We start from the raw sequence: 27,502 nt of genomic DNA on the forward strand, positions 1-27,502 counted from the left end.
AAAATGCCGAACTTCGGCAAGGTCAAAAAGACACGACGGCAGAAAAAAAGAGAAAGCATGGCAAGAAAAAAAATCCCCCCAATTTGTAAGTCTAACAATTCGAGCATGACTCACACCTAGAAGGAGTCGATAACGAGAACTGGCCCGATTACAAACTGAACAGCGGATTCTAGGGGGAAAAAAAATAGACGTGGAGAAAGTACAATGCTTAAAGTTCATTTGAAGTTCAGCTAGGCAAAGTGGCAGATATTTCCACCGATGTAAAACCTCCATTTACTTCACTGGTCTCACACAGTTTCCTCAAGTGGGAATATGAAACCTACACTGCAAAAACTCAAAATCTTACCAAGTGTATTTGTCTTATTTTTAGTCAAAATGTCTCATCCCACTTGATTTAAGATAAATTCACTTAACAAGTGACATTTCAGCAAGATAGAGGGACTTGTTTTAAGACAATGCATCTTAAATATCTTGTTAAGTCAATCTTAAAATTATCTTGGTTTGAGTTGTATTTTACAAGAAAACTCAAAATACGTTTAATTCTTCTCAAATTAGGAGGTTACATGAAAGCAAAAATCTATTTTTGAGTGAAAAATTATTATTTTTAGCATGTCTGACTTATTTTAAGGCACCTAAGCTTGACAATCCTGGTAAAATATATCTTAAAATAAGTTTCCCCAGCTAATTTTATGATCTCAATATTCTAAATATCATATCTTATTTCAAGAAATCTTACCAAGCCATTTTTCACTTGTTCTATTGGCAGAATTTTTCACTTATATCAAGGTACAAGTTCCTTGAAAAAAGTTTTTTTTTTCGTGTTTTGCGAGGGGCATTTTTTCCAGTGTAAGATGAATGTGCACGCATTATCATTGTCCAACAAGCGCCTTAAAGGTGACTCAGGTGGTTGTGTGTGTTTTTCCAGGATGTTACAGGTCATCTTGCTCCTGAGCAGCAAGGCAGTGTGAAGCTGAAGATGGATAGTATAAAGAATTCTCTCTGCACTGACCCTGAAAAAATAACCTGGAAAAATAAGCTCCGTTAAAGCATTTGTTTGTGTGCACGTACAACTCGGTATCTCTGACTGCACCGCGGCGTATCACTTCCATCCATTATACAATGTGAAAAGCGCTCCTACTTGAGTGAGTGGAAACCTATACTTTGACGCTCTGACACAGCGGCTGTCTTTGCGTGAGAGAAAACAGTCTTTGTGGTGCCGGCTGAGGGCGAGGGGGCTGATAAAGGAGGTGAAGACGAGAACGGAGGCGAGGGGATTATTGTCATAGCTTTCCTATCATCACTGCCACAATGCAGATCGCAAATTTCAGCAGAGAGGAGAGGGATGCTGGAGGAAGCAGAGGGGAGGAGGATTTCCTAGTGAGCCGCGGCGGCCTGCACTTTGACTAACAAATGAGAGACAAATGGTATCATCAGCATTACAGAGGCTCCTCAAATCCTTAAGACGCATCATTTTTATTTTTGTGCCTTGAGACAGCAGTGACCAGAATTTTATTCCTCCCCGTCTTTCTTTTGCTCGTACACACTCCATCAGGACAGTAAGAGCTGCTGCCAAAACCTTTCATCACATTCCTACTGTACGCACAAGCACACCCGCACACTTAAAGTGGCAAATTATGGCATCCTGCCTTTCATTTCCGAGGTGTTTTTGCTCTTTCCAATGACTGCTTCAGTCTACTACCCAATTTTTTTTGTCTGGTCAGCCATGGTGAATATCACTGCTCATGCACTACTTCTGTGCACTACACACATTTTCCTGGGAGAAAGTCAAAAAAATATACACTCGAAAAGGTCGCAAATGGCTGTGGTGAATAGTAGGATACTTATTTTCAAGTTGCCAAGTGGTAAGACTATGTATGATTACTAATACAAAAAGTGATCTTGTGCACCGCAGAGAGAGAAAGCATCATGCATAATCAATACATAATCAGGGGAAGCAATGCCTATCATCATCTTATTTCGAAGTTTGAGCCATTAAAAAAAAACACGAAGTAGCAATCACTGCTTATTAGAGCGGAGCAGTAGTGCAGCCCTCATTGTTCCATTCTATCTTTAGACCGCCTGTCTAACTCAAAGCTAAGTGAATCGGGGAGCAGAAGATTGTTCAAGGAGCTGGTAAGAAATTGAAGAATCTCTGCTGCTGTAACGGCTCAGCAAAGTAGGAAAAACAGACGTAGGAGAAAGAAACACACACCTGTCTGTTATTCTCTGTTGAAAGCCATACCACACACACATATTCATCTGTCGTCAGCTTTCCCTGTGTGTGTTTCCCCCTCTAAAACACAAAGGACACGCAGAAGATGGAGAACCGAGTACAGGAAGGTGCACGGTTTCCCTCTGTTACAGTCTGTGGCTCAAGGGCACAGATACACAAAACATATGTAAGACATGCAGTCGTTCACGAGGCTGAAAGTGACTGCACACGTCAGTGAGATTTATGTCTGGTCTAAGAGTTATATAAAGATTTCACATGAAGCATTCTTCCAAGAAGATGGTATGCTGCACTCCTCTCATAACACAGTCGCCCCCAAAACCCAGAGACTTCACTTCAGCTCTCTACTTACTACACATGGCCTATATTTTAGCAACCAAACTAATGTATTAGGTGCATCCCAAACACATTTTGACCCATTTTAACAATGGAGGAGGTTCATGAAGATACACTGACATCAAACAGTTGTTTCCAAATCCAAATGGGTGTTTAGTATACATCATTATCTACTGCTGGGTCAGACAGTCAAGTCCACAAAGCAGAGGTCAGCTCAAACAACAATTTGACAATAATACCTATATTTAGTCAGACAAAGTTAAAATTCTCTATATTCTAGCCTGTTAACTAACAAATCTATTCTTCTGCAGTGTAAAGAGAGGCCACATATATTCCTGTGATGGAGACCAGGTGGGTGCAGATAGAACAGCTCAGTGTGAAGGGGCCGGCATGCTGAAATACTTCACCAGTGTCACATTATGATTATGTGTTGATTACACAATAGTACTGCATCCTCCTTCACTGTGTCATTAAGCTAGTAGACGAACAGACTAGACATGATTACATCATTAGTTTGTTGGCGGCAAACTTGCCAAAGTCAACAAAGGTCTGACGTGGCTACTGGTGTGTTGCAGCTCACTCTAAGAACTTACATCATTCTTTTGCATTCTGTGTATCATTAAAGAAAGATAAGTTTCTTAAACAAAAGAGTTTATTGGGATCACCTTTTTCATTTTATATAATAACCAACCTCACCTCATCCTTCCAGCTGCGTTAACGCTGTGCTGCATTCAAGGACAAACCTACAGAGGAGCTAAAAATATTTCCCATAAGCATTATGCTGACATAAAGCCAGACTAAGAGGCAAAGGAGTGGTGACAGAGGTTCTTTTCTGGCTGCTTGGAGGTGATGACAGAGAGCAGCTGTGGTATTATAGTTATGAATCAACAGATCAGCAGGCTTCAGTCTCACCTCCAATATATGTGTGTGTGTGTGTGTGTGTGTGTGTGTTCCCTGTGTGTGTCTGCTGTGCCTCATTTGACTGACAGCTAGAACTTGTACGAATCACTAAATTGTTGCTGGATCAGTCCATAAAAGTTTGATTTGGTTCACTGCCTGTTACAGGAGATGCAGTGTGATACTGGTGCTTTCTAAGTTCACCGTTATTTCATTTTCTCCAGAGAATTGACCTCCAGGGTGGTATCAGAGCTTATTAAATTGCTGTTGTCCGTAGTCTGAGCATTTGTGTGCTGGCGTGTGTTTTTGTCTGGCTGCTTGCCCTGATCATATTTAACTGCACGCTAGAAGTTTCTTTTCTGAAAATCTCTGATAAAAAAATGGGAGAACTTCAGAGACGAAATGATCTGACGGCAGGCGACTACAGTCCCTGTTTTCAGCTTTTGTACAACGATTACAATCACAGAGAGGGCCTCTAGAGAAGACTTTCATTGACTCTCTCACACACACACACACACACACACGCACGCACGCACACACACACACACACTCATTGAATAACAGGAATCTATGCTCAGCTTCACATGGAGCTCAAACATTTATTTCATCGCATGCATAGGAATTACAATTTAAACTCACAATCAAAGGGAGAAAATTGAAAAAGCCAATTTTTTTTCAGCATACCATAATAACCCTGCACCTAACTGTAATGTTCTGTACAGTCAGCACACACAGACACGACAATTCGTATCAGAGGCTGTGCCATAATATAGACTGCTGAAAGCGGTACTGGGCACAATGTCTGATCATTTTATCTTTATAAAGAGATACTAGTTAAAAAAAAAAACCATGTGATCTGATTTTTTCATGTCATCAATAAACATAAGATTCAAATTTTTTTCTAAGGAATTATGACACAAAATACATAAATTTCACAGGTTAAAACGGAACGTGTCAATGCCGTCTGTTTCACGTTGACCACATATACACTGAGCCACATAAAGTTCGATAAAATCAACTGATATTAAGGTTTGGCAGATTTATCTGTCTAGCTGTAATTTTGTTTGCTGAGAATTTGTCATTGTAAAAGGAATAGTTTTGGATGTTTAATAACAGCTATTCTGATTCAATAAATATAAAATAAAACAGAGAACAACAATTTACATAATCATAAAAATGTGGAAAAGTGAGTGTGTGTGTGCTTGTGCTTGTGGGAGCGTGCGTTAATGATGCAGTTTTCACAGTGGGTGGTCGTTGTAAGCGTAATTTTTCAGGCCTGAGAACACCTGCTGTTTCCTTGTCAACTCAAATTTAGCACCATTTAAAAACTGAAAGCAACAAGGACAGAAAACGATGTTTGTGACTTTTTTTCCTTGTTAACAGAAAACACAACGCGAACAGCAGACGGGTAATTGCTGGTGTGTGCTCTTATGGAGCACCGAAGCAGGTTAGATTCACAAACAACTTGACGATGCAAATGGCTACATCAATTTTCAAAAAGCAGATGTATAAGTGCGACAGGGCCGGCTGCTAACAATAAGAGGACATAAATAATTAAAGAGATCCTTTAAAAAGGAAATATTAACATAAAACATGGCTAAAAGTGAACATATGTACATGTAACATCATATGAACACATAATCTTACTGACACTCCTGTTTTCAGAGATTTTTCACATTGGCCCTCCACTATTAACAGACCCAAATGTTAAAAATTCATAACCTTGGAATATAAATAAAGGGCAGCTTGTGGGAATATTTCATCCACCAGATGCTCTGCTGTATATGTCACTTCACAGCACAATGCATGCATTTTTTTCTTACATTATTCATATTAACTTGTTTTTTTTGCTCCCCTGTACTTTAAGACTGACTCATCTCTTGCAAATAATGTCTGACAGGCAGAAAGATGTCTCTGTTTTGCTTCTCTAACTGTGTGACCTTAAACAGGAGTTCACCCTCCTGATCTCACTCAACTGAAGGGCTAATATGAATAAATCTCCCTCAGTGACAAACAACCCTTACACTCACATACACACACATCATTTTCCATCGCTATACCCACTGCACTCATAACTTGTGCGCATCCAAGCATACAAGCTTGGGCTGAAACTATTAACTTTACATCCACTTAAATCACCTTTTCCACCTCTGAAGAGCAGAGAGGTGAGAAAGGGTGAGGAGGAGAGGAGAAGAAAGGAAAGTAGAAAACTTCATTACAGCTGCTGCCTCTCATTCATAGAAGCATGGTATGTAGATGAGAAAAACTAGGAAGCAGAGATGAAGGACTGTGAAAAGCAAAAGGGAGAACAGAGGCACCAAGTTTCTGCAAGACTTCTATCTTTGTCTTGTCAAACTCTAATGACTCCCTAATGTCAAGATCTGCTCAGGAATATCAATGAGAGAGTAACTGTACACACAGACACTTCCACAAACACTCTTTCGAGACATTCACCAAATCGGCAAAGAAGTCTCCCCATGCAGCTTGTAGACTGACCTCTAAATGTTGGCTTGCATTAAAGTAAACGGTGACTGCAGATATCACAAATGGATTTTGATTTCCCTCACTAAACCACAAAAAAAGGTGGCTGTGGCTTAAGTGGTAGAGCAGGTTGTCCTGTAATTGCAAGATTGGTGGTTCAACCTCCCGCCCCTCGACATGTTGAAGTGTCCTTGGGCAAGACACTGAACCCTAAGTAGCTCTCAATGGAAGGCAAATACCGTGTATAGCTCTGCCACCGTTGATGTGTGAATGGGTGAATGAGAAACACATTGCAAAGTGCTTTGAGCACCACTAAGGTAGAAAAGTGCTAATTATTTGCAGATCATCTACCATTTTTCCATGAAAAAAACTTTCAAATTCCACTTGGGTTCAGCTTTTTACATTTGCAAACAACAAAAGTTTGACAAAGCTACAGATTCCAAATGACACCTATAATAACTTATTGAGCCCTATAGATGAGGAGTACAAGATGGCAATTTTCCATTAAATATGTACACCGATGGAGCCAAAACATTAAGGCCACTGCTGCTGAGAAAAGCGCTCCTTAAATGTTCCCTGTGGTATCAAGCACTTAGACAGGAACAGCAGATCCTTTAAGTTGTGATATGGATCCACTGCAGATTAGTTTCATCCCTCCTCTGGCCGCTGTCAGAAACTGCCCACCCCCACTGACCGACAGCATCCAACAGGATCCGACCCAGTCCACCACAAACTTCCCACTCACACATGTTCACAGAAATATCGTAGATCTGCACAGCCACTCACTACAGCAAATAAGATGACTGGCACGTTCAAACGTTGCAACAACTTTCCAGAAAAACTTTAATCAACCGGCTCAAACTCAAGTCTTTGCTTATCTCTCTCAGTAAGAGCGGCACTTCGTCACTAATGTCTCCTTTGATGCCAAAAACCAGCAGAGCCTCGCTCAGTCGTGAGCACACAGGAAGAAAACAACAGGCCCATATTTCAGCACCTGAACTGTTTACGGGCCTCATTAATAATCGTTACCCCTCTTAATGACTTTCTCTGCGTGTGCAGCAGAACGTGCATGTCGTCTCTCCTAATTCACCCTCATTAGAAGCAAACATCTTGTGGTTGTAAAAAAAAAAAAAAAAAAAAAAAAGAAATGGCAGCCAAACACAAACAACCTTCAGACAGATGCTACTCTCCGACTTTCTTCAAGTACACTTTTCATTACGGCTTTTATAATTACTTGTAATATTATTCAAAGATGCATCACTGCTGCTGCCTGAGTCACAGTTCAATATCACTCTCGGTCGTGCTCGGCAAACTCGATTTTACAAATACATCAAACACAGAGCGGGCATTTTCCATCAGCTTTGATATTTTGTGTTCCGTAAATAAAAAAGTAATTTCCTCTGAGTTCAACCTGTTGCATGATTTCATCTCTGCCTGTCTGCTTGCTTTAAGCTTCTTAGAATCTTTTGAAATGCTTGGAAAGTATAATTACCTGAATCTGGGCTGTTTGCAAATTTGGCCGACTCAAGCTTTCTCCAGGGAAAGACCAAGCTGTCAGATGTGTTCCTTTTTGACAACCAGGTCCCTGGAGGCCACCAAGGACAGGCCTGAGAGGTGGTTTAGTGTGATGTCCACAGCTGTAATTATAGGTTAGATGGTGCCTTGGGACTCAGAAAGACTTATTGCCAACTTGGAAAAGAAACAGCTATGATTTTTTTTTCTACAAAGCTCACATATGAAAAAAATATTTTTTACTTCATTTATTGATTTAAATGTCAGCAAATGCACTGTATGAACACAACTAAACAGAGAGACAATCAGAAAAAGGGTTATTCATGTCAAAGTAGCAGTGAATTAGTTTAAAACTGCATTGTGTGTTAAATGAAACCAATAAATGTCATAATAAACAGAAAGAAGTTCACCGTTTAAATCCTTTACAAAGGCTAGCTTCCTACAGAGCTAATCCTAAACATTACTAAGCAAACACTGCTAAGTCACTTCCCAGTAAATTTATATATACATATGGGATGTTTGTGTACCGTCTTGGAGCGTCTGTGTTACTGTAAAGCAAACTGCATAAAATTCTTCAAGCAAGCAGATGTTTCGCCCTCTAACAAGCTGTCAGCTAATTATTAATCACAGAGTCTGATAACTGGAAGGGAGAAACTTTCACTGAAATAATAGTCCAACAGTGTTGGAACAAATATTCAGATCCTTTATTTAAGTAAAAGTAGCAATACAGCAATGAAAAAAAATACTCTGTTACAAGTAAAGGTCCTGCATGAGCAGTAAAATGTGAATAATTAATGTAAAAGAGCTAGTTTGGTCCTTCTGACTGAATTATTTGGGATTGTCATGACCTGGATGATTGAGGATCTACACAGACATGATTAATAATAATGAATAATTTGATTATTTATACGGAAACATCAGTGTCAAAGCAGCACGTTAATGTTGTAGCTGGTTTGAACTAGTTTCTATAAAGTTTTAAATGCAGGTCCACCAGATACATTTGCAACATTGCGATGATTGTAGCGGAATGGAAATCTAAAATTGTACAAAATTAAAATACTCAGGTAAACTATAAGTACCTGAAAAGTGCACTCGATTATAGAACTTAATTAAATTCACTTCCCAGTACAGAAGTCCAGCATATCAGGCTAGAAAAGTTATCAACAGTAAAATGTAAAGCACACATCATGGGAAATTCAAGTTTAGCTCCTGTCAGTAAAAATATAATCACCGGTGAGTCAAATAGTAATTAACCAAATGTACCATCACAGCAGAAAACAGGCAGCAAATGAATGGTGGCAGGTGTTCAACTACATGTTACACAGACTAAAACCAGTGTTGGCGGGTTTACAGCAATCCATATGTGATGTACAATCAATAATTTAACAAGCAAAAAACACATTAAATGTACAATAATTTAGACATGACGTAGTTGTTTTGCTCATGTTTTTCTTTTACATGATAATGAAATGTTATGAAATGATGTGTAACCTGTGTGACAGTTCATTTTACCTGTCAGGCCATAAATGATCTAATCACATCACTGCTAATGTCAAAGTTAAAAAACACTTTCTATAATATGTACAGAAGTGTGCTAAAATAGAGGCACTTCAATATTTTGATACTTAACTGTCATACTATCAATCAGGAACGTCTGATTAGTGCCAAATTAATTAAGCAGTGTGAATAAAGAACTACATTCAGGGCTGGAAAGAACAAGGAATCCTGGTATGGTATCAGTAGTGTGGCCTCCACAGAGCCCTGATCTCAGATCCAGAGAGTCAGTCTGGGATAAGTCTGACTCACCATATGTAAGCTGTGGATGTAAGTCTGCCATTTTCCGCTCATTGTCCCCTCCTCCAGCTCTCTGTGTTAGTGTTTTCAAAATGCATTTCGCTATGAGAAGCACCAACCTCCAGACTAGCAACCTACCACGCTGTAAAGTTCAAGTTTTGCTGAGGTTCTGGATCGTGCAGTAAGGCAGCCCTGTTAGGTTTTGCTGGCGGATTATCCATTTTAATGACAGTGCTCATCTCCCTCCCTGCAAATGTTCCCCTCAAACAATTGCCCCCTTCACTATTTTGAGGGAACACCGAGGCCGTATCCTTCCGCAAAAGATGCTATGAAGGAAAAACAAACAAACCAGAGCATTTTTTCCCCTGTTGCAGAGTGATGATGAAGAGCGGCCAGACCATTACAGAATGGGCTGGCTAAGCGGGACGAGTCCGGGATTACATGAAGAGACAAAAGACAGCGACACAGCATAAATCCTCAGAAGGATTGTAGCAAGCTGGAACAACAGATCTGCAAAAGTACCTTGAGAAACTGCTCTTCAGGATGGTGACACCAAAGGATGTGTCAGTTAAATGATAGGTAAAAACTCTCCAACACCACTGTATATTGTAGACTTAAGGAACAAACTGCTTCTCATTCTTTAGTATTTCAAATCACCACCCCCCATCTTTTTCAGTTTCCCCTTCCTCCTGTGTGCAGTTTTAGGTTGAGGTCCACCTTTGGTAACGTCAGAGGCTGTTGCGCTGCTCCAGGTCGGTAATGATCCCATTGCTGTCAGGACTGTCACTCCACCAATCAATCAAACCTGCCGGTGTGCGAGTTTGTGTGTCTCCGTCTACGTGTGCGTTGATTAGTAGACTCCATTAACTCTTATGAAATTCTGGTGCCAAGCCACGGTGCCTGGGGAGAAGCACTTATGGAACGTCAGGTTGCTGTGTGAGTAATCGGTTTACCAGTGCCAGAGGGAGATAGCAGAGGGGAAAATAGGATTTTCAAGCCCCACAGCCAACAAGCAAAAACACCCAGAACAAGCAGTGTGCAATGGAGATGATTAAAGCAAATGGATTTTCAAGTACACAAATATGTTGTTAGACTCCTGAAGTCTGCATTTTGAGAATTTGCAAGTGTGTAGTTTGGTTTGGCTGTCTCAGAGGACGAGCTGGTTCAACAGTCAAGTCAGGACAGAGTTGAAAAGCTCTATGAAGCCGAACGCAAAATCACCAGCTCAGCATTTCAGCATTCCTTAATAACCTTCTCTCACACAATTGTAATACCCTGAACCATATCGTAGCCTCCAAAAATGCAATTGGTTTTGTTTCCTTCTACCTTGTCACAGTGTGCATATTTAGCTGCGAGTGAATTTGGCTGACTTCAGCATCTCTCCTGGGAGAGATAAAGACCAAGCTGTCAGGACGTGTCCCCTCTGACAACCTGGCCCCAGGCTGACAGAGGAGCCATGACAAAGGCAGCCATTTTGGGGCCAGAGCAAGGGTGGCTAAGGCCTGCCAGAGAGCTAATGATGCTGGTTTCGCAAATTTCTACACTCTGCTCAGATGACCACACCATACAATGGAACGGGCGTTCAAACTGGATTCTCATCATCTGTAGTGCCTCTTTGGGTCGTATAATCTACTCTCCATTTGTTTGACTTGTCTCCACAGATCGCAGCCGGAATTAGCAACTGTTAGATGGATGTAAACTTCTGCTTTACAGCATGTTCTTGTGGGATTTTGGGAGCGTCTTTTCCTCTGTATTTAATCAGTCATGTGTAATGTGCAGCCTTAAAAGGCCTTAGTAATCTTAAGCTCACGACATTATTATTAAACCTCTTTGCCTCAAATCACAACAGATTAATATTTAAGTTGTGACCCTAAAAAACCTTACAAGTCTTTGCCTCATACAGCCTAGATTAGACTCTCGTGGCAGTTTAGAACAGCGTGGCATGAAAAGAGCATCACTAATCATGACTACTGACCAGAAACAGCACATGGCGTTGTCCATTAAGCTTGGCTTGATTGGCCGATCATTTAAACACTGTGTGCACAGAGAGACACTGAGTGTGTTCTGACTGGTAAGCTAACTGACAGATATTGACGAGGCTTTTCCCACTGAGCGTCCCTCCCCGACTGCTCTGCACGTGCATGTGTGTGTGAATATGTATCCGCCTGTGTTTGTATACGTGTGCATATTATTGACCAGAACCTTGTCCAGGTTTCTATCTGAACTGACCGATTGATTGTAAGACCAGCTGCAGTGCTCTGCAAGGCTGCCATCCCTCAGGCCAAAACCCAGCGTGTATGTTTATGCGTTTGTTTATGTGTGTGTATGAACATTATCTTTTGACAAGAGCAAACCCCAGGCTTCGTCTAATCACCTCCACTTCTCTCCTTATCACTCTCCGCTGTGCTGTCAATCACACCGAAGTTGCTCCTCAACAACCTTCAGTGAACAACATGAATGCCTTTTGTAGGTTATTTATCAGTAGGCTACAACTAAATCACTGCTGCTTATTGTCGTCTTGTTTGTGCCGTTTTACTTATCACACACAAGAGATCGGCCAGATGACGATCTTCTTGAATGAGTCGCAATATCGTACGAGGGAAAGACGGCAGCGCACACACTCCTCCCGACATCCTTCCCCCTCAACACGCTCAGTCAATGGCAGTCACGCATACCCTTCAGACATCCTCTACACAAGTGTGTACAGCTTCTAACACACAGCACACACACACTGATCCCCTATCTTCAGACCGAGACGCCCAAGCTGATAACCTCTGACAACAGAGGATTCTCTTTTGTGTACTCATACATACAGAATGACTCAAAGGGCATAACAAAAGGGAGAAGGTGTTACAACCTACATTGTACTACACTTTATTGTAGTGTTTGGCTATCTGCTGGTCTCTCCTCCTCTCCATGCTGATGAGTTATTCTCTGTCTAATGGAGAATGGCTGAGCTAATGGACAGAAAATCATCCTCTAATGCAGCTCAGATGTTGTGAGTGACAGTACAGCAACGTGAGACAGAGGCACACAATGAATGACACCGACTCTGTCACACTCAGAGACACTTTCCGTCAGTCAATCAATCAGTCGCCGCTTGATAAACATCTCTGACAAGGTAGGTGCATCAGATTGGTGTAGAGAGTAAAAAAAAAAAAACTGTTGGTAACCCACTGAATCCTTCCACTATCGCTCCCCACTGCCCTTTAATTCCTCCACCCTTAATCAGAGATTTACATTGACGTTTCCCAGCCAAATTCTGCTCCTACTTTGCATGTTCCCATCTCCTGTTGCTTTGTACTCTATCTTCTCACTTTTTTTATCTCTCCCTTTTCCCCTGCAGGCATTTAGAAATGAATGTGTTTACAGAGACGGGCCGTAGGAGAGGAGACGGGGTTGAGGCACCAAGGAAGAGGTGAGCAGGGCTTATTTTAATTAATGATCGCCTGGCCCTCTGTAGATTCTTTCAAAGACTGAAACTTGTTAGGATTGATTCTGGCTTCCAGCCCTATTAAGCTACGGCCCCATTGTGGCTTGACAGAGCCAGAGAGGAGGAAGGCAGGATAAGGGTCAGAGGGGGCAGTTTTGTGTGAGGATGGACAATGGAAAAGCTAAGAAGTGACACAGACACAGGCAATGGGAGAGAGCAGTGGAAAGCAAGACACTGAAGACACTATTAGAGACAGAAATATATATGATACTATTACATAATCTGATTGGTGAGAGTGGAGACAGTGTTGAGGGGGTGGACTGTCAGTCAGATTATTTAGGAATATAATGGGGACATTAGGATGACGAGGGGGGAGGACGAGTGGGTAATTATGCTAAGTTTTTTTTACTTCTACATGCAAGCATCCACTTTACCCTAAGTTGCACGAATTTGAACATCAAAAAGAACTCAGGTCTCGTGTGGCCAGCTCCCAATATTATTACAGGACAAATGATGTATAGGAGTTACGCATTAGCAGGTTATGATTAGCAGGAAGAGCTTTTTCCTAATAGGGCAACCGACGCCAACAGACAACCAAAGAGCGCTGCTGGGATTTGCCTGGCGAATGTCTGCAACCATCTCAGTGCACTTTGCTTCTGTCTTTCTTTTACCACTTTTCTTCCTTCGCATCTTTCATTTTCCCAGCCTTCTTTCCTCCCCTCGGTGAAGGACCCAATGTGACAGACAAGCCTAAGTGAACCACTCGAAGCATTCCTCCATGCAGGGATCCAGTCACTTCACATCAGCAATTCTGGCACTTCCGGGAGGAACTCGGGCCCAGGAACCAAGATAGGATCCCCGAAGAGGCAACGTGTGCCACACATGTCCTGGCACATTGGATGACACATTGAATCAAGGCTTTTAATTGGTGCCAGTGGCCATTACGGCTCTAGCTGCAGCAAAAACTGCCATGTCTAGAAGTTGACTTCAGGCTAAACTCTAATTATGAAGCCAGTCTTTGGCCAGGAATCTTTCAAAGACACAAAGACCACTTCAGAGACCTTCATCTCATCACGCCTCCACTATTGCAAAACCCTTTTCACTTGTTTCAACCAGAAATCTGATGACTTTTAAGGCCTCTGTCACTGCTGTATCTGACCTCATTGTCACATATGAGCCTGTACTTATCAAGAGGACTCTTATTTATTCCCAAGAAAACTACGAGCTTGGTTTTAAAGCTCCTTGCTGGTGTGCTATTGTGTTTTTATACTATGTTTGTTTTATTTCCTCATTATATTCGGTCATTGTTTCACTTGATTTTATGATTTTCTTGTTCCATTGCTTGCACTTTGTAAGATGAGCTCATATTCATAGCGTCATGTGGCTTTCAGACGAGCTGATAACCTTCACTTCAACACCTTTAACGTCTCTCACTGCTTAGTTTCCTGATGTAGTGAAGTTCATCCTGACTTTTACGCTTGGCACAGCTCTGACTGCCACTGCTTAACATCACTCATTAAGAGCTGCTTGTGTGTGAGAAATAAACTGTCCACATTAATCAAAGGCTAAATATCTCTCTGAGAGGCAAGCTAAGAGCTGAGCTGCTGCACTTTAACCAACACAACAGGTCACTTTTGTCTATGATTGTATTTACACTTTGCACTTCTATGCCTGAGTGATTGAGCGGCGCATCTGTAGGATTGTGCTGACTACTGGAAAGTAAGCTATCAGCTAATTTAGTCAAAGAACGAGGACCAAGTTAATCTGAGAGATGGACGTTTTTGTTTAACCCGTCCACCACAAACTGCACATCCTCTGAAAACAAACAAACACACACAGACAAGACAGTGTGTGTACACAGTGAATGTATCTGAGACTCTCTTACACATGCACACATTTGCAGACAACTTTTAATTTCCTGCTTTCTTGAATCCTTCATACCGACTTTTGGAGCTGTAATCGTAACAGACAGTGGAAGATTTGATTATACTTTAGATGAAATATGTACACTCTGAGTGGGGAAAAAGACATCAAACACATCAAGTTTATAGTATGTTTACATAATGAAATAATCTGATGATTACTTTTTATTCTTTTGCCCAGAAATGGCGATCACATTTCTCAGAGGCCAAGGTGACCTGAAGAAATTAAATGTATTTTGGCTTTTAATCCACCAAACAGTTCAAAACACAGATGTATGTATTGAAATATATTGAAATCACTTAATATCCATGTTTGAGAAGCAGAAAGCAGTATATTTTTGTCACATATGGTTGATCAAACATGTCGAAAGTGTTGAGAATAAGTAATAACTTCACCTTCAAACAGAGGACAAACTGAAGACAGAACATTTATGGTTAAACTACTGACCAATGATAAAATGACAAAACAAAAGGGTCTGGCAAGATGGATTTGAGAGATATTCTGACAATTTAGACATCCGTGTGGAGTAGTATGATATAGCAAAAAAGCTCAATCAATAGAGGAGCACAATCTAAAATATTTTATAAAATATTTAAAACTGAAATTTAACACCCTTGTCTTCTCCGCCAATGTATCCGATGATGCGCACACTATTAGTATCAGAGAAAACAAAGGCATGATTGGCAGGCTGCCATCCAACCACTACTGATTTAGCCTTTAGACAATATTCTGGACTTGGAGATGGAAAGCGAAGCATGACAAGATTGAGATAAAAGCCGCATATGCATATGTGGAGATAGTGTGTGTGTGTGTGTCTGTGTGTGTGTGTGTAGGTGATATGATTCCTCCTGAGTGTGGCTTGTGAGGTGGAAGAGGAGATTACTGCACCACGCTTCTATAATTACCTCTCATCTCTCAGCCGGTGCTCTTAAACACAACGGGGGAATGCCAGGCTACCGCACACTTCCCGACACATGCACGCACACAGCGGGGCGCACTTCGGCACAATGCAGCAGGCTGAGAGGGAGTTATTTCTAGAGAGTTACATTTCACTCAAATTGTGGGTGGAGACCACCCACACTGCCTTTAAGCAACACCGGTCAGCTTTGCCTCAAGCACACACACACACACACACACACGCACACACACCTCGCTCACTCACAAGTTGCTGGTAAGTAAGAAGAATGACTCACCTGTAGCCAGCCTTCCCACACACACACACACACACACACACACACACACACACAAAACCCACCTAAGAATCCATTCTCGTACGCTCACATCACGCTGTAGGCCTTTTCTGCTTAGTCGAGATAATACAGAAAATAACCTGTCACTTGTTCTCTTTCTGTCACACTCACACAGTAGGCTACACATTGGGGCCACTTTGCGGTCAGCTGTTGCCATAAAATGAAAAAATGCAATAGACAAAAGCCCGGCAATATTTCTCCACAACTTCAGCCACATCAAAACTTCATTACATTGCCTCCTGGCAAGGGCCACCCCTTAATAAGCATGCAAACTATCAGAGCGAAATATGTTTTACAGTTGACAGCGTCTCACAAAGATGAATTAACCATGCAATTCAGAGCTTTGAAAAAGTCATTAATAACTATGCCAGAAGTAAATTGTTCCGGCACAGTGAATGATTTAGTACTTTCTCCCTTTGCTCAACGATTAAAAAAGCAATATGACTTTGTGTGGACAGTCAGACACAAGGGACCGTTTCAACAAGCTGGAGAGAAAAGAGGGGAGGAGATAAAATGGAAGAAAAGGGAAAAATGATGACGCTCCTGAAGAGTTTACATTACAGAAAGATTCCTCTCCTGCACTGTCACATTTACTAATCATCTGTAATACAAGTCATAATCCAGCATACATATTAATCTGCAGCTGATTTGGAGCCAAAAGGTGAAGTTACAAGGCAAAGACACTTCAGAAGATCCACCAGGAGGAGGGAAAGGATAAAGCTGATGGATGTTCCTGACTTCAGCAGAAATATTCTATTATTTTGAACTTTCAACAGTGAAAAGGTGAAGCTGCTGCTTCTTAACTTCCCCACACATACATACCCACACATAGGCTTTAATAAACACCAAAAAAATCACAGATAAACCCAGCAGAGGATCCCCACACACACATGCACTCAAACTGGATGTCTGTGCACTACTAACATCAGGACACCTTGCAATCTTTTCTTAATTTAGTATGCATTAAAACTGTGACAAAGCTCTGCTCAGCTGCTAATGCGTGGACGAGTGCAAACGAGATTACATTGTCCCCGTCGAGCCTGAGGCGCACAGCTGTCTGGACAGCCACAACCAGCCCTTTGCGGGGCCTGAGATGTGTTCAGGCATCACACCAAGCAGTTTATTTAAGCAGCTGGCACTTCACAGGCAAACCGGGTCCACGCATAAGCGGAGGACGCTGTGAAATGCAAAGTGACAATTGAAGGTTATGGTGACGATAAAACACCTCAAGAGAGTGCTCAGCTCTCCGAGGAGCACCTCCATAGGTATGTGCAGGCATGCCCGCTCACACTCAACCAAGTGGTTCACTAAATCGCTATAACTAATGTGTGTCAAGTCTCATCTGTGCCGATGAAGTGGAGGCAGCCCGAGTGCACAGGCATCCAGCGAGAAAGAGACCATATCTGACATTACTGGTCGAACACGAGCGAAATTACGCACGAATTTACTCCGCGTGAGAATCAACATTGCATTAATATCAGATGCCTGCTGAACTTGCGGAACCCCCTTTTTCAACCCATGACCCAGACTTCAGCAGTTGAAGCTCACGGGAATATGAAAGAAAGCAGCGGAATGTGGTCAAACTCCACAATTTTTGGGCATGAGATCCGTCAGACAAGTGTCTACTGCCCGCAGCGCTTTGTACAACCGTGAAGATAATAAAGTGGTCTCCCGTAGCTGAGCCAGGCCAGCGAAAAACACACACTGTTGTCCTGAAATTCTTGACAGCAAAACAAACCATCATTCACCAACATTACGCACCACATTACGCAACCACAGTAGCATGCAACACCGACAAGATTCAATATGTTTGCTTTTTTTCCCCCACCAAATGTTATTTTCAACTCTCTCTTTCAGGAATAAAGAACTATAAACTACTTGAGAGGGAACACGAGAGCTGAATAAAACAGAAAATAGTGTTACCATGGAAGCTTAGTTTTAAAAATATCATATACAAGCGGTGGTGCACTACAACTAAATTGCCAATATCCATAAAAATATTGTCTATTTTGTTTTTTTTTTTTTATCGTTTGGTAAATGGCGAATAGGATGTGACATTTCCAAACCACCTGAAGTTAGGTGCACCACGACTCTCTATAGATGATTGGTTTCATATATTGAATCTTCTCTCAGCAGGCAAACATGCAACATCCACCGGTGTTCCAGACGCCGGTTCACTCACCCGTTAGCTGGTCATAGGATCCGTCCAGCTCTCTGGAGTCCGACAAGCTTTGGTCACGGTTTTTCGCCTTCATATTCCCCGTGTGCGCCGGAATGTGGAACAGTGGGGAAACAGCTGATACGTTAGCGAGTCTTTGTGGAAATGCCACTGGTTGTTGTTGTTTTTCTTTTTTTTTGTCGCCTTCACGGAGGATGGCTACGAGTATTCTGTCGTTAACAAGTCATATTTGATGCGATAAAAAGAGACAGCGAATCGTTTACTTGGTTGTTGCTTTTTTGTTCTCTCCGCGTCTGTTTCTGTGTGCGCTCTCGGCATCCAGGAGCTGAGTGAACCAAGCGCGCTTCTGGACAGCATCCTCACATGGTCTGACGAGCACGCACGCACGCGAGCACACACACACACACACACACACACACACACACACACACACACACACACACACACACACACACACACACACACACACACACACACACACACACACACACAAATTGTAAAGCAGTCAGCTACAGATAGATTGGGTTGATTAAGTTTTCTTTTTGGAGATTCTAAACATGAACAAGTGGACAAAATATGAACATGCCAACACAGAATCGTCTTTCCCCAGTGGTCTGAAGCCATATGTGTGTCTTCATTCATGCATATCCCACTCTGACTTGGTCCTCTGCCTGCCATTAATGTCACTTCCTTTCCTAATGTTCTCCACAGAGTAACAACCATGTCTTGTGTGTACAGAGACATCAGCTGAAGCAACAAGGAGCACACTGCTGCTGCCAGGCAGATGCTCTGACTATATCTGATCTATAAATACTCACAGGCTCTGGGAAGCCTTGTGTCTATCCATTTTTCTCCACTCTTCTCTCCCTTTCAGTGTCGTCGCCTCATTTTGCCTCCCTCCTGTTTTCTTACTACACTATGACATTTGGTCACAATCTGTCAAGCAATCTGTCTTTGAAGTCATAGTTTTCTATATTATCTCAGCGGGGTTCCAATCTGGAAAGCTCCCCTTCCCTCTCCCCAATCCGTTCATTCATTTATCTCGTGCGCGAACAGTTGTAATATCTGTGTGTTCTGTTGCTGTGCGGTGAAGTTACGTAGATGTTCGTGGCCTTTGCCATGCGTAAACTGTGCTGGTGCGCTGGGAGCTATAGATCTCCTTCAGCGCTCTGCTCAGTCATCCATTCTGCTCTCACAGGAATCGGCTGACATCTGAATCTGACATGTGTCACTAAAAGGTTCACAGGAAGAACCTTGGCTTCAACTGGGCTGCCCCGAGTGTCATATCTGTCACTGAAATTACCATTCAAATATGCATTTATCTCACGTAGCGGACTATAAAGCCTACATGAAAATCCTCATGTTATGTAACCTTTGATCTGGCTGGGATGTAATCGTCATACTGTGCTGTGTGACATTTATATGAGCTGGATCAGGCAGGTGTTAATGAAGGTTTGCCTCTGTAAGACAAGAAATACAGATTCTGTTCTACATGCAACTGCAGTTCAAAGTTGGTAGCTGTAGTTTAGCCATTTACTGCTATAAAGGAATTCAAGAAAGGCATTGTATTGTATTTTAGACCAATTAAATCCTGTTTTTTCTTTTTTCTCACTTGAAGATAAATAAGTCATTTGTGAAGTACTGAGATGCACCACAATATTAGGTTTGTTTCAAGGTACACTACCAGTTAAAAGTTTGGACACTTTCTGTATTCACATGAAAGAGAAAGTATGCCCAAACTTTTGAGTGGTAGTGTAGTAGTTTTTCTTAGTTAGATGGTCTATTCTTGTTGTTCTAATTTTCAGCTAGAGCCAATAAACACATCTGACTAGTGAAACTGAGAGATAATCTCGATTTTAGCGTCTTTAACTCAAATTTTTTGACAATTCAGTGCCCGTGTGAAGATACACAGCCTCAAATCCAAGCCCTTCTTTGGCTATTTTTCAGATTAAATGATATTTGGCTAGATATTTCTGCATGTTCATTTCTGAAGCATATCAAATCATTTTTGCTAACCTCACTGGAAGATTTTTGTTTTGCTTCAAATGAGCAAATTTGGTTCACAGAAATTTCCGTGCTGTTTCAAGTAGTCGAGTTGTTGCCGTGCGGCAATGGTAGACTCCAAAGACCTGAGGAGGCTTTGAAGTGCTCATGGGGTTGTCCAACATCCACTCTCCCAGCACACTTTTCTGTGATATTGGGGTTAGTTTTGTAGCCTTACAAATCTGACCATCCAGCAGTGCTCACACTTTGTACAGGCCAGATGTAGAGGTGCACACAAAAGGCTGGATTTGAGCTCTTACCTGACAAGCTGTAACTTCTATCCATGTGAACAAACAAGTGTGACACCATTTATGTCTAGTCTTTCTGAAAGCATGTGTTTTTGCCACTATTTGTTGTAGCCACTGCATTGACACTAGTCATACACTATTTTCAGATGCAGTTGAAGCATCCATTTTCACTGTAAAATAATATAGCATAAGAAAAGATTAAAAACAGAATTTCCATCCACTCACATAACCACTTTTTCTCTACCCATTATGCTTGATATATTCCAAACTGTATTTTTTTTTGCCAGTGATTAGTATTTTGCATTAGTCACTTATAATAGGCACAATTATACTTTTCCCTGCTTTGAAAAAATGCCACCTGTCCACTGTAATGATATTAATTGAAGCTGGCTACAGCCGCTGTTCTCAACAAGGAACAAAGCTGAAGCATCACTTTAAAACCACTTCTCTGACTGAGCCAGTCATTATACACCACGATACGAATTTTCATGTTTTCCTGTGTTTGCATTTCACACCGGCAGTCCAAACAACACGAGTTTGACTCCTTAGTATTCCTGCTGGGTGACAGTTGTTGAATTTGCAAGCATTAATGACACAGTGGAAAAACACACAAATGACTCTGGCATTTGAACATCCGGCCAACTCTTGCTTTGACAGATCTCCATTCTCTGATTATCTCATTGCCATTTTGACCAAACACAAAATAAACAGAAACCTTAAACCTGCACTGCAAAATCTGGTGATGCATGCCTCACAACGATCCCTTTCTTCATTTCGACTGGAACTTTGGAAACTTTTCTTTGATTCCTCCTAGCTTTTTCCACCATACTCCTAGCTGATGTAGCATATTCCATCTCTATTGCTGCAGTAAATCCCCCTTCAGCTTTGGCAAATCAATTATTGCAAGTTTTAAAAAAAGGAAAGCATCGCTACCGATGCATCATTGTGGGAATGTTGGCACAGATCTTTGATTTAAAACTTCATTATACGGAGAACTACAGCATCATTTACCTGATAGACATTATCAGCATTGTGTGGAACCCATTTGGCAAGGGCTTGAATGTAACCAATGTTCTTTTATAGTGTTACACTCCAGCTTTACCATTGGTCCTCTTGGCTTTTGCTTGTTTCATCAAACTTTGGTAGCGGCAAGTGGATGAACACATCCTCATTACCATATAGATGCCTGCATAGGCGGTTTCTCTGTGACCATTTATAATTTCAGTGCAGAGTATGACTGAATGGCACCAAAGTATCTTGGAAAAGAGTTGAGCTAAGGTCATAAAGAGTTGGCTGTTCCCCCGTTAAGCTTCATTAGAACCCTGCACGCTGCCAATAAACAGAGGGAGGCCCACAATAACCACCAGGCCCGCTTTTTCTGTCATCTAATACCAACAAAATATTTCACAGATACAGACAATTGGATAGTGATTGGATTTCTGTGTGTGTTAAATGAAAGGAGACAAGGAGAGGTGGATTCTAAATGAAGGCGAGGAGCAGTGTACGAGAATGAAGGATAGGGGAAGTGGGGAGATCGATTCATGGTGAGTTAGAGGGGATTTAGTGATTCAGAGCCAAAATAAAAAGAATCAGCGTGTCTTCGATGAGGAGGCTGTCTGTGACTGCAGGGTTGGTTTTGGGGTCAGGACTCATAGACAAACCTATGTGCATGTGAACGCATCACAACTGTGCAGTGACCCAGGAATAACCTTGTTGTATCCAAGAACAGAATAGCAGAAACCGGGCACGATGCCAGCTGGGTAGTGAGGTCTGCTGCTGCTTTGTTCGAAATGTATTATTTGCCTTCATATTTTTAACATCAGAGAACATTAAGGACAAGACAAGGATCTTTTTACGCTCCTTATTCATGACTGTTTCATACCGCTAACCTACTCTATCGGACACATGACATGTCTCTGAACTCTCATTAGAACTCTGCATCCTCGTTGATTCGAGTGTTACACTATGATCTACTTCACCAGTAAGTCATCACAAATCAACTCTCTGGATTATGAACACCTATGCTAATATTTACAATAAGCTTCTCTCATTTTCATAGCTCAGTGTCAGTGTGTCTGCAAATGTAGCAGCACACTGTAAGATAGAGAATTCAAATCAAGCCCGAATTAGCCGTTTAATCCAGGTCTCCCCATAAACCTGCAGCACCTTATAACCAGATTATTCACACCTCCTCAAAAGCTCAAACAGGTTATACAGTTGGTGTCTGCAAGTAATTGATAAAAACTGCGAGCTGGGAAAGCAGGAGAGGAGAAGAAAGGGAAGGAAACTATTGAGATGCACCTTCTGGCTCTCACTGCAACCCCAAGGTCACTCTCCTGCACTTGGTAACTCTCTCATGAGCCAAACTGCACCGTGAATATTAATAGCACAAATCTCCAGGATCCCCAATTCCCAAACAAAGGTAGGTGTGCATGTGCACTCACATAGCAGCTACAGCAGTGTCAACCAGAATATCTGTGTAAAGCTTTATGTTTTACCTTAAACACAGAGTTCAATATTTGCAGTTCCTGTAGAATAACGGCAGAGACGGGTAAAGATTCTCAGCCAGAACAATTCTTTACCTCAGCAGAAAAGCCGGAATAAGAAGGATTAACTCAGGATTGCTGTCACTGAGTATATTTTGAAGCCTCCACAAAGTAGAAAGAAAACCCTCCTTGTTAAGCAGCATTAAAAAGCACTTCAAATGTCCAAATGACACTTCCCTTCATTATTCACTGCAGCCAGCGACCTACAGCACAGAGCTGTCAAGTTGCCCTCGATCGCACAGCCAATACTGGCTGAGTGACTGATTGATGATGTCCAATGAGACTCAGACACAGGCACACACGGACCAACACCAAACACAGACCTGCACGCCACTTCACTCTTCATACATTTATACGTCATCACAGCGTGTTGCTAACCTTGAGTCTTCTCTTTCCTGTAGTTTTTGTTTTGTCCTCTCTGCAGGTATCTCTGGCTCATTTCTGATCTGCAGTTACTGGCCTCACTAACCTCCCCGTCTGTATTTATTGCTCTCTGATGCCCCGTTTGTGTGATTTTATCTGTTTTCTTATTCTCTCTCCACTTTACCCTCAACTCACCTGGTCAAAGCGGGTGACTGCATGGGTCTGTTCTAGGCTTCCTCCTGTTAAAATGGGAGTTTTTTCTTTTCACTGTTGACAAAGAGCTGCTCAAGGGAAATCAGTGGACGCGGTGGGTTTCTATTATATATCATAACATGTGGTCTTTGAGATCATTTATGTTGTGAATTGAATTTAAATTGATACACACAGAGAAGGAGAGAGAGAAAGAGAGAGAGACAGTAAACATATAGTATTCCTTGCCACCGGACATCCCCAGAGGTCCTGTATCCATACCTCATTCTGTCAGAGGAGTTTTAGCAGCATAAATTGGACCAACACAATATTAAGCAGGTGGTCATAATGTTATGCCTGATCGGTGTAAATATCCATCAAACTCACTCTTGGATTTGGCTAAAACTGGCAAATTGTTTGTAGTAGATATTATTTTCCTTCCAGTGAAGGGATTTTGTTCAGATGATTTGGAGGTCTTTGTTAGATTTCCAGATCTTTTGGATGTCAGAAGTCTAAATAAGACAAATTCCACCTGTTACTCCCAATCTGGAACCCGATTCTCATTTTGTTGGATTTGAAGGCATCATAAATGTCATGGATTTGTTTTCTTCTATGTAATTGATCTGTTTTGGGATTTCTTTAGATTAGAAAATTGACTACAAATGGTCTGTTTTATTTGTAATTTGTTTGAGTAAGTCACTTCTATTAATAGTTTTTCAAAGAGGATTTAATGTTTGCTTGTCCTAATATATCAACAAAGTCAACAGTTTTCATGAGCTGAACTTATTTTTTTCACGACTGTAAAGGGATTAAAAAAAAAAAAGGCACATGCCATCATTTGACCATAAAGCCTCAAAACTGCAGCGATTTTTCTGTACAATGTCTTGGAGAGCGATAAACTTCACTTTTTTATATACAGTTCTAATAACCACAGCAGCAGCCTGCCTCCAGACCACACACCAACCATCTGAACTTTAAAAGAAATGTATAGTTTCTCTCCGACTCTCCCATCCTCGTTCCTTTTAGCAGTATGTTCCCATCTTAACCTACTACTAATAGTTCATTCTGTTCTCATCAAACCTGCTGTAACTCTAATCCAAACTGACTGTCCGCTCTCTCTATCCGCCTATCCCCATTGTGCTCTGACTCTCTTTTCTCCCTGTATCTCCATCTTTGTGAAACCTCCATCCCCTACTCTGAGGAATACACAATTACACCATTCAGGAAGGGACAAGTGGGTGACCTTCAGACAAGCCGCATGGATTTCCTCTCCACATGTGTCACATTCTTTTCCCTGTAATCACACTCGACTGTAATTTTTTTTATTTTGCTCCTTGATGCTGTCTCAGGAAAAGATGGATAACCCTCGACCCCGGGGTCGTTGTGGTGTCTCAGCGAGCATTTAAAACCTGTGATAGCTTTTGACAGATGTCAGCTGGGCTGCTGCTACCGACGTCACCTTTTGCCTCGGGGATGACACCCTCTGAGACAGAGTGGCACAGACACGCAGTCATGCCATAACTTGCCTGTCATCTGGGTAGTGAATCTGAGACAGTGTGGGTGTCTGAGAATTTATACCTCTTTCTCCTTTCTGTCTTATTTTAATGTCCACAGCTTGTGCTTTAGGTCGAGTGGACTATAGGGAACAGCTGAATAATGTTGCATCTCTTTATGTTTATTGGCCTGGAGGAAAGAAAACCAGGCAGAACAGAAGCCCGTATGAATTACTCATGAGTGTAAAGTGCATGCTTTCTCCCTCTCCAACTCACCCACTTACTTGGTTTTTTGCCCTCTCTTTGCAATCTTCTTTACTTCTGCCATGTGTCCTTGTGGAGCCTGTCCCAGACGTGTCCTCTCTGTCCAGACAGCAGAGTAATTTCTGTGAAAAAGGTAGACAAACAGACTCACACATCCACACACATTCAAACTGAAGCACATTATGCAGAGGTGCCCTCTATTATTGGTTAATCAACAGACAATTTTCGTTTACACAAATCACCCATTTCCTGTGTGCCGCGTTCCTTATTCAAACACACAAAATCATTTTTTGTGCTCTGTCATTTTAAAAGGTTCTTTAAGTCCTGGCACGTAGTTTGTAAAAGGCCCAGTAACATAAAACTGACTGCTGTTATTATATTGCCTCTTCATCATATACTGTAACCCCGTCTCTTGAAAATCTAAACTGTTGAATGTTTTTGCGAAATGTAGTCTATTTTGGAGGTAACCTGATCATGTCCTGGATTACATTTCTTGGTAGGTTTTATTTCCAGTCCATCGAGTGTCACAGGACACTGAAACTGGAGTCCAGGCTTTGTGTGCTAATGTGTGGTTTGATTTGAGTTTGAAAACAGTTTGGAAAAGGTTATGGAAGAACTGTATTTTCTTACAGTGTGTGCGATCTGATGATGTTTTTCAAATATATAACCATGAGGAATTATCTTTTCCTGGTGTGACAAATGACTGTTAATAAAGATGGACAAATCCTCAACCTGAGCTTTCCTGACAGCCGTTTTGAAGCTCAGTATGGCGTCTCTGGCTCCTCGAATCCTGGCTAATCCAAAAATGTGCAAACATAAGTGGAGCTGAGGTGTGTCGTACGTATATCTCTGAGCCATAATGGACTGTTCAGTGAAGGTACTGACCTGTCACTCAGAGTGACCACATCTAATTATGCATGACTTTAAATGATAATACAATTTAAATGGGAGACTTATATTAAAAAAAATCCCCCCTCCTGCAATTGTTACAAATCAGCTATAAGGACCAAAATCCTTCTTCGTACAAAGCTGCAAACATGTTTGTTTCTGCTGGTACGTTAACATGGGTTTCTGTGAGGAGCAACTCACTTTTGGAGGAGACTCAAGTGGCCATTTGAGGACCTACAATTTCTTGCACTTGGCAGTGCCTAAGTGCTTCATGTTGTCTGAACATAAGTTTAAAAAATTTAGTAGTGCTTCATCTGCCATGAGCAAATATTGCAGGAGAATCTAATAAGATGTGTTGTCCCTGAATGTTATGCAGATGTGAACAACGTTGCAGATACTTTCAGGGGCTTCCTTGCAATGCTGATGAAAAACAGGGGAAAAAAGAGAAGTGCATTAGATTTCTTTGAAAGAGGTATGTGTTTAAGGCATTGTGTTAAGTCTATGGTCATCCCTTCACCTCTCTCCTAATTTATTTTCTGTCATCTTTCTACCATGATTTATTTATTTTTTAATAATTGCAAAAGATGCCAAAAAATAAAGAATGCAACATTTTTTGCTGATGCTAATAACTAGTGCACAAAGTACAGAACTCCAGCTTTTTCTCCCTGTTTTTTCTCACATTTCTATTTTCTGATTCAGCCGTCACTTTCCCTGAAAACACATTCATTCAGGTACACATGCACTTCCCGTGCTAGCCCAGAGTAATGAAAAGTGGTGTTAAGTGGACCAGGAGGCTGTTGCTTATGCTACAATCCACGAATCTCAAATTGATTTGCTTATTGGACACCTGATTGTATTGCTCTGAGTTTAGTCATCCCAGCTGAGAACACCACTGGAATAACAGCTAATATGTAACTGGAAATACATAGTCCTCCTTTTATAATCACCTACCTGTGGGATTTAGTTTTGATATGATTTTACACTGATTTTTAAGGGAGCATCAACTGCTCTCACTTGGCGTGTGTGTCATTGAGATGCCCATGAAAGCCAATATGGTCAACAATAGCTTAGTCTGAGGACCTTTTTATCAAGATAACAATTAGAAGATGAATCTAGAAAGGTGTCATTTCATGTTTCAGTGTTTCATCACATTGTGATCAGTTACCTGTTCAATACTCCTTTTTTTTGACAATAATTACATTATCGCTTACCTATTTCCCTGATGTGCCATTGATCTGCTGGCACAATGAATTGTCATAACTTTCCATAAACCATGCTTGTTTTTCATCAGTGGGCCATCACTGCAAACAGTCTAAACGCGTTGGACAAACACTTACAATAACAAATCGTCCCGGGTTGGTTGAGGACAGCTAAATAGCCATCAGTAGGGGGAAAAGCCCATAAAATCACTCTCTGATAGATCACTGGGGTGT

General features: G+C 41.4%; 1 protein-coding gene across 2 annotated transcripts in view; it reads right to left on the reverse strand.

Annotated features, from left to right (window-relative positions):
* LOC111579231 (Kv channel-interacting protein 2) overlaps positions 1–18,396 on the reverse strand; it is a 98,710-nt gene extending 80,314 nt beyond the window's left edge. Inside the window, exon 1 of one of the 2 annotated variants that reach the window (XM_035955532.2) lies at positions 18,039–18,396. In XM_035955532.2, the coding sequence (XP_035811425.1) occupies positions 18,039–18,111 (73 nt within the window). In that variant the 5' untranslated portion in view covers positions 18,112–18,396. The remainder of the gene's footprint in view (positions 1–18,038) is intronic. The other variant, XM_035955530.2, reaches the window with a different exon arrangement.
* Between the last annotated feature and the right edge of the window lie 9,106 nt (positions 18,397–27,502).

This window comes from Amphiprion ocellaris, chromosome 16 (assembly GCF_022539595.1).
Source record: "Amphiprion ocellaris isolate individual 3 ecotype Okinawa chromosome 16, ASM2253959v1, whole genome shotgun sequence".
Classification (NCBI taxonomy): Eukaryota; Metazoa; Chordata; class Actinopteri; family Pomacentridae; genus Amphiprion; species Amphiprion ocellaris.